Source organism: Chiroxiphia lanceolata, chromosome 2 (genome assembly GCF_009829145.1).
Source record: "Chiroxiphia lanceolata isolate bChiLan1 chromosome 2, bChiLan1.pri, whole genome shotgun sequence".
Taxonomy (NCBI): Eukaryota; Metazoa; Chordata; class Aves; order Passeriformes; family Pipridae; genus Chiroxiphia; species Chiroxiphia lanceolata.
This window is the reverse complement of record NC_045638.1, coordinates 23,912,642-23,926,771: the sequence shown is the minus strand read 5'-3', so window position 1 is coordinate 23,926,771 and position 14,130 is coordinate 23,912,642. Positions and strand designations below refer to the sequence as shown.

Below are 14,130 nucleotides of genomic sequence, written 5' to 3'. Positions count from 1 at the left end.
GATGGAAAGCGTGTGTGGAAGACAGAATGGAAAGCTAGTCTGCTACTGAGGACAGCAGAAGATCCTTTTACTTTCTCTGTGAAAAGCCGTCTTAATTCTGAAGCTGAGACTGTAGCAGCTAGCAGGAGTTTGCACAAGAAGAGCTTGATATGTGCATTATGTAGGAATTCACAAAGTGCAGGGCAGGATCCCATTGTAACAGTGGCTTTCAACCATTAGCAAGGCTGATCGGCCCTGCACGAGTGAAAAAGCTTATCTTAAATGGCCTTTACTGGGTAAGACGGAGTTACACACGCAGCCAAAAAAGATACAGTACTCAGAACAAATGAACAAAAACTCTACCACATGGCTGGGGTAAGAACAAGATGCTAAACCAAATTTTTTACAAACATCCTGGATTCTTGTTACTATTCAAAAATTTTGTATGTTTTAACTGAGCAGTTCTTTTGATTCATGTCAAAGATATGAGCAAAAGCTTTCCAGGGCTCATTGCAGTGTTCCTTCACTTTCCATTAGCAGTTTCTTGAAGTACATAACATAGTGGTTTATTACAAGAGAAAAACATCAATGCACAAAATTTAGAATGAAGCAAGGCAGAAAGAAAAATTGTGTTACAAAAATGAACCTTTAACTAGTACAAACTGTATCCAGTTGGCTCTATGACTATGTAATTATCTCTGCCAGATTAAGATATCTAGTGGGCAAGAAATAAAACACATTTGACCCAGGAAAAGTAATTTAACATCAACAGCTAAACAAATTTGGTTGAAAACTGACTTTTCAAGTTCTTAATGGAAGATGAAATAAAGGTTTAGTTAGGTGTGCTTGACATTGTAAGAATATTTTTTGATGCTTAAAGAAACAAATTGAAATGAGTGTTCTGGACAGTGTTCAGGTCATTAAGTTATGAAAATGTCAAAGCAATTAGGGTCATATAATCAAAGTTAAATGAGAAGTCCGAGTTAACACTTTTCATTATTGATGTGCTACCTGAAGTGATTTTGAAAACATACTTTTTGGTGCTTCTTCCACACCATCTGAAGCATGTTCCAGCACTCCTGTCTTGTTCTGGAAAGACTTAACAACTCCTAGAAACAAGGAACAGTTGTTTTTTCTACTCCGTCTCCTCTCCCCTTCACAATTTTCTTGGATGAAGAACCTCAACCTCCTCCCAACACAAATGGAAGCAAACTAGGTTAAAACATTTAAAAAGATATAAAGGTTTATTAAATGAATCCAGATTTGACAGATATTACATAAATTAACAGCAATAAAGTTTTACTAGGGTTTATGTACAGATCACAGTGATTTTCATTGTGCAATGAGGGCTGACTTTGTAACTTTGAACAGTACTTATACATGTGAGCTACAACAAGCAACCAGCAACATACAACGTTAATTCAAGTTAACCTCGCAAGTCTAGCAGTTCAAACTGATTATGCAGCACACAAATGCCTGCTACCACTATCACTACTTACTACACAACAGAGTGTTTATAGAGCAGTCAAGGTTTGCCATAGAAAAGTGCAAAACATAGAAAGTCTGTACACAGTACAGTACAAAAAGGAATCATGCTACAGTCATTGAAAGCTGAAAAACAATTCTATAGCATAGGAAGCACTGCATCACAACTCTTCTGAATGGCAAGCAGATGGGCTGAGGAACAGCCATAGCTTAATTGCTTTCAAAACTGCAAAATCCCTGTTCATCCATTTAAACATAGTTTAGTACCTCTATTTGACCCATTAACAATGACTTTCTACAGTGGAAGATCACACTAGTTAAAGCTCAGTAGCACACATATTCATTGATCAAGCTAATTTACAGGAAAATTTACAGCATGTTCTTCATTGAAATCATGAAGCATTTATATAATTTGGTTAGAAGGCAATTGAGTTTACAATGCAAGTTAATCACTTAAAACCTCAAACTGGGCAATTAAAAATATATATATATATATATATAAAACTCAAAAATAAAGGTTGGTTTTTTAATGTTTAACATTCTTGTTCACCGACGTGGAATACCAAAGGCCTAGGGGCTCTTTTGCAAGACAACAGTCCTCCCGTAACAGTCTATATGCAAAAACACGTGTTAACAGAAGCAATCAAAGTAAAATGAACTTCAGAGAATACCTTACTTGAATAGAAAATAAAAAAAAGTGTTCCAGTCTTCTTAAAAAAAAAAAATAAATCCATAAATCCAGAGCTCTTAGTGCAGTGTATATCTGCATGAACTCTCAGACAGAACTACATTAGTGGGCCATGAAGTCCCAGCAAAGACTTAATATAAAACAGGCTGACTTGTGCAAATAAATTAAATGGTCTGGTAATAGTTCATTAAGTCCAAGACTGTAGAAAAAAATAACTGATCACTTCAAATAATGCTTAAAAAACGGTTTGGTTGTAGTTTTTAATTCAGGATTTGAATTAAAAAAAATTTGAAAGCAGTTTTGTCCTAGAAAGCATGTTGACGAGGTCAGTAGTTACAGGAGTATGTACACATGGCTCTGGAAACAATGTAAAGTCAATGTAATAACTTTTTGCAATTGATGTACTTCAAAATCAATTCCCCTATATTAACACAAGCATCAAAATACGTAACCTCAAAAAAAAAAATTAAAAAAAATTCTAACTTGTATACAATCTACCTTCACGTTCATGTGCATTCATACACACAGATTCATATGCACATGATGATATTTGCTGCTACTTAAAATGAAGCAATATTGCAAATACTTCCAAAATACAGTGTACTCAAGTTGCTAGAAAGACATTAGAGCAGGATGAAAAAAGACTCCTTACATCTAGGGTTTGAACCCTATACATAGGAAATTCCTGGCAGCAGAGACTTCGGGACATTTTTTAAAAAGCAGGAGCAGAAAAATCAGGCTTTACTATATATTCAGTCTTCCCTCTGATATTCTGAAGCACCCAGCATTCAACAACAACTATTTGACTAATGAAAAAGGTCTGTTATGGCTCATGCTTGGAGAGGACAGCAAGCTTGAGACAGAACAACTCCTGTAAGAGCTAGCTAGAGCCCTTTTTCAGTATGCACTGAACTGCATGTTTACAGTGAGTCTTCATGTGAGGAATCTCACTTCAGACAGCGTAAAATCATTCAAAATCCCGGTTTGCAAAGAGACATAATTTTAACAGAACTTCTTGAATTAGCCATTAAGATGCACCTTAAACAACAATAAAACATGCCCTTGTCTTTCTGCTTTCAAGTACTATGGTTGCAAGTGTGAGGCATTGGAAATTTTAGGTACAAATCTTTTTTAAAACGTAAGTATTTTTATTTTTTACAAAGAATTATAAAATGTATATAAGATGATGAAAAACTCATTTATCCTTTTTAAGATTTTTATTCCTAAAGAACTTCTTGAAAAACATTATTTGAAAAATAAAAATCATAGACTCTGCAAAGTACAAAAATTTACATCTTTGCACAATTCCTGTGCTTTAGTTGTTTTGTATTCATTATATACATATATACTAATTTGTGCTTTTAATTACACAAGTTTAGTATAAACTTATAAAATTCAGTCTATGAGTTAACTACGCAAAAAAGATCTGAGAATAGCAGGAAACTTAACCATAAGTTAAAAAAAATAAATCCTAAAAATACTATTTTAGTGAGTCTACTTCAGAGTAGACTACCATTATTACAATTAACTAAACTAATGTTAAATGTTTACAGCAAAAAATCATTCTTGCCTGCCTCCACCTCTTTGGGTATTTACTATATACTAATACACACGTGTGAATTCAGTATCATTCTTAGCCACAAAGAAAATTTTCATTTACATATGAACTCCATCATTCTTCAGACTTGTTCTTAGGACTTCAATTTTCTTCCAGCTTCTAAAACAAAAAAAGGAACACAAAACAGAAGGTGGAGTATGTGAACTGAATAACAAGTATCAAATTATCACAGTTAAAAGACAGAATCCAGGGTACAGAATTAATCTGAAAATCTTATTCTTCTAACTAAAGCCTGCATTCTTAATAGAAAAACCTTGCAATTAAGAACAATCACATTACCTTATCTGTCAAATCAATCTAGATATTTCTTTTTAACACATTATTTTAAAAGATTTAAGGACAGGACTTAAATATCTCTATGCAAATAATTCTTCATCACTGTAGAAAACCAAAGCCTGTGAGATAAGTGATCTTTATCATTCCATAAGCCATTATGAATGAGAAGATGTAATTTCTGAATATGGTTCTCACTCTGCAATGTTTTCAAGATGGCTCCAGACATTTGGACATACCTCATCCATTGTAGATGTTGCTTTCAGAAGTTCTTGAAAATTTCTAGATCTTTAGGAGGTACTGGAGGTGTCTTATTCCAGTCATCTTCAGGATAAGCTTCAAAATTGGAAGTATCTCCATCATTGGACACTTTGGGTACTATAGGAGGCTAGTCAGAAAAAGCACAACAAAAACGTTAGTACAGTTTCCTCAGTGATCTCCCCCCATCATATTAAAGCAACAATTCTGTAAAAGACCAATTAAACAAACAGGGTACAGATTTGCAGTTCACAGATTTACAATTCACCTAATAATGAACGGCATGACAGAGAGAAGCCTGCAGAAACACATACACATTCCCATACCTTGTCTATTTTGCAGTTAAATAATGTGGTTAAAACACACTTATAATATAGAGACCTATGTTATTGACACTACCTCTAGCTGCTTTGCAGACTGAAGATAACTACTGCAAAACATTACTACAACTAGGCTTCCAGGCACATGCCATCATAGCATAATCTGCCACTCTTCTTCCTCACTCTTCCCATCATCTGTGGCCTATGAACAGAAAGGAATGTAATCATATTAGGTTCCTTTCAACTAAGAAAAAGTCATCATAGCAGTGTGGGAGACGGCTTTCTAATTGAAGGAGAAAAGCCTCCTCTTCTCTTTGGTTTTGAATAGATTGATGAGTTTTAAGGTGGCTGAAATGACTAACTTCTCTATATCTCACACTACCTAGTAGGTAGTGCTTTTTCATAACCTAGCAATAAATTCAAACAGGTAAAGAAATTGCTGCACCGTAAGTCATTTCACAAGGATGGCTGTAAAAGCAACTTAATTCAAATGGATCTTTTTTATGAAACCTGAAGGTGCTATGAGAAGTATCTGTTTTCTCTTTCTCTCCTCAGAGGATCCTTTCAGTTTCTAGTACTGCCCACCAGTTTCACAGTACCTGTAGTTTTTCCTTGTTTTATATTTAGCATTCATATTACTTTACCCTTCTGCCCACAGGCTATGAGATAAACCTCCTTTCTGAAATATTTCATTAATTGCAGAGGTTAATGTAAGACAAACCCCTTTTCTGTTTCTTAAGGGACATTCATCTCTCTAACCCCTTCTCAGCAACTGAGAGCTGAACTATCATTGTGAGTCCAACAGAACACTTTAGAATGAGAAAATCTTACAGATGATCACTGAACTGGCTAATACAAGTTATACCACAGACAGAACTATAAAGTATAACAAAATGTTACTCTGCATCTCCTCAAAAAGATGAAGGTTTGGCTTCCACTGCTTGTGAGACCTTATCTGATTTTCTGGGCTTTTCAAATCGATGTATCATCAGTAGGGCCCCTGAGAGGTGATACTCCTAACCTTCAGCCAAAAGCAGAGTCCTACTTTTGCACCCGGCAGTCTCAGTACACTGCCCAGATGCTTAAAAAATGTGTAGATTCTGTTCTGTTCCAGAGAACTGTCTGCTCCACTGTGGGCAGCGCCCATACCCCCACCTTCCTGTAGGTATTTTGGCAGGAAAAAATAGTTTTGTGAAGCGACACACAAAAAGAGACAACAAAAGAAAAGAAAGAGAGAAAGGATGATTAACGAAATTATTTTCTCTCTTTCAGCCATTAGTATTATTTATATAATACTGATACTTAAGACCTTATTAGGATGATGAATCAATGAGTCATTTGCACACTAGAGAAATTCACACCTTTTACAGGGAAAAGGGAGCATTATGTGCATTATTTCATATTTTCAATCTCTTCATCAATATGAAATACAGTGAGATTGTGAAAGCAAATTCTGAAGAATAAAGCTGCCTCTAGAAATCACCAAGCAAAATTCTGACCCAATTCACATCCCTGCTCTGAAGTTTAGTTAAGCAGTGTCTTGTCTTCTAAGAACTTAATGTAATCATCACAAAGATTAAGAAACAAGTTTTAGATTCACAAGTGTGACAATGACTCTTTTTAAATTTTTTTAATTTAAAAAAAAAAAAAATTAATTCTTTTTAAATAAAAATGCCACACAAAGGAGGTTTGGACCTGAGATATTTGACTGTATATCTAGCAATCAGGTTTTAATTTGTTTAATTTATTTGTTATTGATTTGGCAATAGAGAAGGTTTTCAAAAACTTCAGAATTTAAATACTTATAAAACAGGTTATCATCCAGATTGTGGTTTTTTGCAGATTTTCATGAACAGAATTTACAGTAAATAACTTGCAAAATGTGACTTCATTACAACACATTACATAAAAACGTGTGTAGTAATGATTAAAAATAAAACAAACTTAAAAATTTATGAACTTATTTCTGGTAAAGAAAAAAGTCATCTACGGCTTTGTATTAGGATGTTGTTTACAAGAATGCATCAAGAACGTTTTAGTCTCTTCTAGATTTTTGCAAGAACTCAATTTAAGATAACTAGCCAGAAATTAGGTGTAAGAAACTAAAGCAAAAAAAGAAAAACAAACATTTAATTAGTACTTGATTGACTGCATATGGCAACCTCTGTTACAGAAAATCACTGCTGTAAGAAATCATATGAGTTAGAACTCTGGGGAAGGAAAGAAAGAAGGTAGTTTTAGTTCCAAAGGACTTGAAAAAGCATTTTGTAATGTTGATAGCTTTAGCAAACATCTGCCCTCATACAATACTAGAATTCAGTGCTGTTAAAAAGTGTGTTAGAATTACATTCATAAATCCTTCTCTTTCACCTTTCCTATTCCTCCTACTCCCATATGCTTTACATTTTGTTAAAGCATTTACCTGAATTGAACTTGGCACAAAAATTTAAAGCCCAGAGTAAAATACTTCCATAAATGTAAGGGCAAGGAAAAAAAAGAAAAAGAGTAATCAAACCAACAGACTACCAATCCCCTCCATCCCCCTAAATAAAAAAAAACACATACAAGTAATTATTTATAAAACCCTAAAACTGAAAACTAAATGTTGTATTAATTAATCAACATAAGCAAAGCAGGCTTTTTTTTTTAGACATTTTGTAAGTAGACAAAAATGCAAACAGACAGTCATACAATTAATTCTGCATTATAAAAGGGCAAATATGCATTTAATTACTGAAGTGTGCATATAGACATTTAGTCATACACACACAAACACACAGATGCAACAGCCAACAAACCTTCAACAGATCAGCTTAAATGAACAATGAGTTCTCCTTGTGATGTCCTACACAGTATTTCGTGGAATATACCTTTAGTCTCCTTTGAGGTACAGCGTCCCAATCTATAGACCTGAACCATCGATGTCTCTTCACATCATCTGCTCCATTCTTTAAAGAAAAAAAAAAAAATCAAAATAACTATTTTGTTAGTTATATGTATTCCAAACCCTGTATTTCAGCATAAGACCTGTGGTATAAAAGCAGACTAACAGTCTATCCTTTTTTCTTTTTTCGGGTGATAATCATTAAAAAATTCTACAGTATAAATTCATAGTGTTAATTCCCTAGCAGATCCTGAGTTCCAGCAATAAGACCCAAATGTTTGGTTTTTTGTTTGTTTGTTGTTGCTGTTGTTTGTTTGGCCTGGGGTTTTTTGGTTTTGTTATTTGTTGGTTTTCTTTTTGTTGTTTGTTTAGGGTTTTTTTTTGTTTTATTACGTTTTGGGGTTTTTTTGCATTCTTCTGACACAAAGGAGATCAAGAACAGGCTTTAAATACCCTCAAAACCATTCACTACAGTTCTATTCAATTTTATATTCCCCAACATTTTTATTCAGATATACTTTCTAATTCTTACACTAATAAAAAAATAACTGAGAGTTGTTGGTGTCTTAAATAAAATAACGTCTGGGAAGCACAAAGTTTTCTCAAATATTACAGAAGTTTAGCGCTGACAGCAAGAGATTCTCAGTACTGTTACAGAAGTAAATATATTAGAACATTTGTTTTCATTTCAGATATACAGTTAAAGGTGCCTGTTTTGATTATGTACATAAGGAACAAAAATGTCTTTTTCCTTTTTCATGATGAAACTTGTTTCAAGCACAGGCTCATTCTCAAGGGATTAAGCACTGGGGAAAAACAGCTGGTTCTCTGTTTCAGGCCTGATCACAGCATAGCACTCAAGATCATACCACATTCAACTCCACAAAATGAAGCATATCACACATTTTCAGATTTATGTGGAGTGAGACTATCCATTGCCTCATATTCTATGAGGCATCAAGAAGAACAGTATATCACCTAATTCCCTCAAAAGCAGATCTGCCTCAATGTTTCATCAGAAAGCGTCCAGTGGAATTTACCTCTTTTTAAACCAATTACAATCATGGAAAAGGATCAGACACAAGTCTGACCTACTGCTCCAACCCCACAGCCTGCTTTTCATTAGAACTGGTTTTGATTTTGACATTTTAGTCAATTGCAGGGAAAAACCCCAAAACAAACCTAAGCAACCACAGACTAAAACCGACCAAAACCAACACAAAAGCCAGCCAAACACATTTTCTAAAACCTATGTTTGAATAAATCAAGGTTTGCTTTTGTTTTTGTTTTCCTTCAAAACTGTCAAAAGATATAAAAATTCTCACTGGTCAATCAGTTTTAAATTTTCAGCTTATGAAATCCTCCTGCTTCCACCCCTGAAAAACACTGCAAAGGATTCTGAAGGGATTCTGAAGGATAAGAAAAACATAATTTCCTGGCTTTTCTTGCCAGTCTGACTTTGTGCCATAAAAGACTCCAAAATAAAACCCTGGACAGCTGGTTACAGCATTTACACTTATATCAAAAATATCTTAAAGACACCTGTATGACTATGCATCTTCTAATTTCTTCACTTATATACACCATTCAATGTGCTTTGGGCAAAAAAAGTAAACCACTAACCTCCCTTGCCCAGAGAAATAAAAATGTTATTTGCCCCTAAAGAAATAAAAGATTACCCAAGCTAATTTCGGTATCTGCCACACTGTAAGAACAAGAGCAAGTCAACAAATAAAGGATTAATTTACTTTGCCAGAAGGGTAAATTAACCTATACTGAGTTCGTGTGGTGTTCTGGCTAGCCTGTTAAAGTACTTGAGCTAATTCACATGCAGCTAACTTCTCACTGAACTACCAATCCCAGCTGTAGAATCAAATAAGTTTGTCATACAGCTCTCATCATCTTGACATCATACATAGTACTACATAAGGACAGCTCAGAGAATTCAGAGGACTGCTTTGTGTTTCTCCTTGACATACCACAAATACAGGTGTATTTCTGAAATGCTACCCAGGACATGTGAGCACAGTCTCTAGTAAGTTATTACTTTCAGAAGTCTCTTCAGATTAGGATGCCTAATTCTTCCTGGTGGAAGACTATTTGGCTGTGCTTAATCAGCCCCACCAAGACAATGACCAAACATCATGGTATTACAACAACCCTTATACTCTTGAAAATAATTTTTAAGTTCCAAATATGATTAGTGCTCCTTCCAGGATTAACAACTCTAAAGAAAGAACCAAATGAGCTGGCCCTGTGTACTACAGGACTTAATCCTATGTTCCTGGTCTCATCTAAATTTTCAAATTAATGAAGGGGGGTGGTAGTGGTGAGTAGGGAGGGAAACTATTACGAAGGATAGCATTAACCCAAATAGGAGTATGATTTTCGGAAAAACAGGAATACACAGACTAAACTTTGCATTTGGGATTGCATAACCAAAGTAACATATGGGAAACTGTAACTTTCATGCTTATAATAACAAAAGCTATAGAGGAGCTGTTCTACATCTTTCCTACAGAATTCTTTCAACTTTGTGCTGTTAGTGTTACACCTAACATTTTACACTGACCTTCATATTTCCTAGTCGTCTTGTTCTGTCAACCACAAGCAGCTTCTTAATAAGGTCTCTGAAGTAAAGAAAATATGTTCTCTGTTAAACAAAAGTTATTTATATTTGACTGTCACACAAATACAGACCTATTTCCCTTTGACCCATTCATTTCCTCATATTTGAGAACATTTTAGAGGAAATGATAAAAAGAATAACCTGTTTCAAAAGGAACTTGCAGAATTCTTGCACCTTCAAGAAACAAAGGAAAGAAATTTTCTCCCTCCTCTGTCCCTTGCTAAGTAGCACTATTTCTTTCTTTGTATTTTTCTATTTTGCTGGGCATTCCAAATCTCAAAATGGATCTCAAACCTCTTAGGCAGAACACAACCCTAATATATATAAAGCAGATAACGCTGCACCCTTAACTTTATGCTAAATATCCAGAGAAACCATGGAAGAGTTAGTCACCTGCTTAAAGCTAGTAACATCTGTAAGCTTCATTTCACTGAAAATGAAAATTATTCCCTGAGATGCATTGAACAGTTTTTCAGAAAGTTAAATCAACATTTTAATAGTATAGAGACTCTTCCATTTTAATAGCAAAATACTTTGAATATTAAGCACCAAACAACTACAACATAAATCAAAAGTATCATAATCTGTTGAATTACCTTTATTACTTATGAGTTGAGGAAAAAATATAGCTTCGTATTTCTGCAAGCAGTTACTTTTTATCTCAAAGATTTTGCTATTTTTTGCATAAAGCAGAATGGCAGCAAAGAACAAAAGTTTAACCATCCTTATTTCTACAATCTCAAATAGACCTGAGAGATGACATACTGTATGAAATGCTGGGGAGCTACAGAGCATGGTTATTTCTAATTTTTAACTTTACAAAAAATTTAAAAAAGTGTCAATAGCCTTATTTACAGAAAAGAATGCAAATATAATAATGACATGCCTGCCTCTCTCCATCCCTATCTGTAACACCTACTACCCAAAAATCAAAACAGTATTGTGTCACCTATGCTTGAAATCACAAAAGCCTTTGCATAAAGAATATACAAACTGAGAGTGAATGTGCTGGATTGTTTGAAAAGCTGTTGTATTTGGCAGGAATACAATTCTAAAATTCAACTGGAAAAATATTCAATTGCAAGATAAAAGAATAAAAAAGTCCATGTTGAAAGTAATTTTTAAAACTCTCATGATCATGCCAGACAATCAATGTTTGGATTAGATTAAATCACGTGACCAACTCCTTTTACAGTCACCTTCACAGTTCTTCACAGACAAGACCTCTCCTTACGGAAGAGTCAGTTATAGAATTTTTAATTAGAAAAACCCATTACACCTGCAATATACCTCTAATGATTGCAAAATACTATAAAACCCACACATGCATATATAATACTGCATATTGAACTAGGCCCCTGCTATCACAAATTTAAGCTGATTTTACACTAGGACTTCTGAAGTACCAGAGTTCATTCAAGTAGTTATGTTGAGAGTGATTTAAGTGGTACGTATGTATACAAACCAACAATTCAGTGTTTGCTTCCTGCTCTCCTAATTTTTACTCAAATTATCTCATTCTCTTTCTCCTCTTTACTTTTTTACAGGGACCTGCTACCAATGAGCCTTGTACAAGGTGGAAAAGCATTTAATATCCTAGAATATGCAGAAAAGTAAGCGAGTCATATTATCAGCTTGAAGTCTACCAGATATATAAGTTTATCTGGACTGCAAGTGTAAATGCAACGTAAAATATTTTCCAACATGGTGTTTCAGAAAAGCAGAATCTTGTATCTTGTCTTCTAAGAAGATCCTTCAGAAACAGTGCTTGGGAGATGTTTAGAAAGTAAAATATAGTGTTGGAGTCACAGACTTACTTTACATATAAATCCAAATGCCTCGGGAAATCTATTTTGCCAGCAAGAATCTTCTGATATATACCAAATGGATTGTCATCAAAAAATGGAGGAAACCTATTTTAATACAGAAAATTTTTAGAGGTTAGAAAAAGAAGTTCTAAAAATCTTATAAGCAGTATTAGGTTATAGCAATTCCCCTCGGAAATAGCTGACTACGTCATTCTTTTTGGTAGGGCACCATGAACCAAATCTTAACTTGAAGAATAACTTAAGGCTCTCATTGAAAAACTGCAAACATTTCTGTACACAACACGCTGAATGTAGAATTAAAATTAGAGGATTACAACAGAATAGAAAAATATAAAAGTGTTACATTAATACAGTAAAAATATAATTTATCAAACAAATTTTCAGTATTAGAAGTAAAAAATACTTTGCCTTTATCTGTAAAACCCATGGGTATAGTTTCCAAAAGAGAATTACCATTTTTGACCTTGTCCTGTAACTGCAGGCACACTGTTCAGAACTCTCAAAATGTAGCTGTCTTTCTGTGTGGGACAGATTAAGTACTTATTTCATAACCTTCCCACGATGATCAGTAAATCAAGATGCAATTAAAATTCTACACTTACATTTTCTACAAAGTTCTTCATGAATTTATGAGCTAACAGAGACTGCTTCTTGTTGTACAGCTACAGTAAGAACTTAAAGAGTTTTCTGTTGTGCTTCCTTTACCAGCACAACATATTACCATGATTACTGCGAGAGCCTCAGAGTACATCAGGGTGCATCAGTACAGCCAGTATAGGCAGCTTAGCCCAAGTGCCAAGAAATTTCCAAGTGTCAGTCATGTTTTAAAAAGTTACCACAAGAAACCTTCTAAGAGAATAAAGAACTACTCATTCACTAATCTCAGTCCTGCTTTGCCTTCCGTAAATGACTGAAGCATCTCTCTTACTATGCTTCTGTCTCAAAATGCCTACAGAATAAAAATTTAAAAAAATGATTTTGAGTGTCAACCATATTCACAACATCCAAATACTATTACAGTTCAATGTTTAAAACATTTTCACATGACCCTAACATTTTATAATTACTTTCTAAGAGAACTTAACTGTGTGTATACACACACAAATACAATGCTGGTGATTTTGGAAATCACTGATAGCACAAACAAGGGTGAAACCAAAGCTTCTTCGTTTCATGTTCTTTCTTTAATTTTATGGTACTTGAACTAGCTTATTCCTCAACAAGTACTATACATCACTTCTATTCTGTTTTCAGCAGTACTAATTTCTTCATTTTTCAGCTGATGGTCAAGTGGATTAGCATTTCCTTTGAAATACTGTAAAATTTGGCCATGGGTAAAATCAAATTCCATCAGAATAGTTAAGTAAAGGTGTCTGTAGGCACATAGTAAAAAAACAAGTAATAGTTCAAAGCACTGAAATGCACAAAAAAACTATATGGTTAAGGAAAGACTAAAGAACATTTCTTGGTGGTGTTCAGAAAGCCAGAGTAGTTTCATTATGAAAATCTACTTTCCAGGTAACTGGAAAATAGAAGAATCTCAGGAAGAATACTTTGGTTACCAAAAATTCCTGCTTTGACGCTAAAGAAAGGAAAACGCTATAAGTATTTAACATGCACAAAATTTTCCCGCACAAACTATCCTGCACAAAGTTTTTTTTTTTAGTCAGGTAATACTAATGTTCTTCACATTCTCCACAGCAAGTTGACAAACAGTACACTCAATTTTCTATTTGTTATTACATATTAGCATCTATAAATGCATAAAGCTATCACAATGAAACTTTGTGAATATGTATTAGAAAAGTGCCAGCTGCAGTAAACACATTACTGTACACTGAGGTGTGAAATCAATAAGAATAAAAAGTGTGATTTTTTACATATTTACATGTTTAAATTGCTCTCGGCTTTCCCACTTTGAAAATTCAAAATTAGAATGTCTAGAGCTCTTAAGAGAAATTTAAAATCACACTTGGCTATATAATAAGTTTATGGCAATGCTGCTTAAAGTGTATTTGAACTATATACAAAATGAGAACCGCTTTCAAAGATTACATAGTTTTCTTACGGGCAAACCAAATAACTTGATTTTGATGCTTCTTGTAAATGTCTGTGTTCAACACAGCACAGTTTTTAGACAAAACAACACAAGTATTGTGCTGGAAGT

The 14,130-nt window shown here is 34.2% G+C and overlaps 1 protein-coding gene across 1 annotated transcript in view; it reads right to left on the bottom strand.

Moving 5' to 3' along the window:
* Positions 1–1,200: 1,200 nt before the first annotated feature.
* PRKX (protein kinase X-linked) overlaps positions 1,201–14,130 on the bottom strand; it is a 53,230-nt gene continuing 40,300 nt past the window's right edge. The window contains exons 5-9 of the mRNA XM_032680451.1: positions 11,952–12,047; positions 10,078–10,135; positions 7,492–7,569; positions 4,283–4,431; positions 1,201–3,869 (exon numbers count right to left, since the gene is read on the bottom strand). Coding sequence (XP_032536342.1) covers positions 4,306–4,431; positions 7,492–7,569; positions 10,078–10,135; positions 11,952–12,047 — 358 coding nt within the window. The 3' untranslated portion in view covers positions 1,201–3,869; positions 4,283–4,305. The remainder of the gene's footprint in view (positions 3,870–4,282; positions 4,432–7,491; positions 7,570–10,077; positions 10,136–11,951; positions 12,048–14,130) is intronic.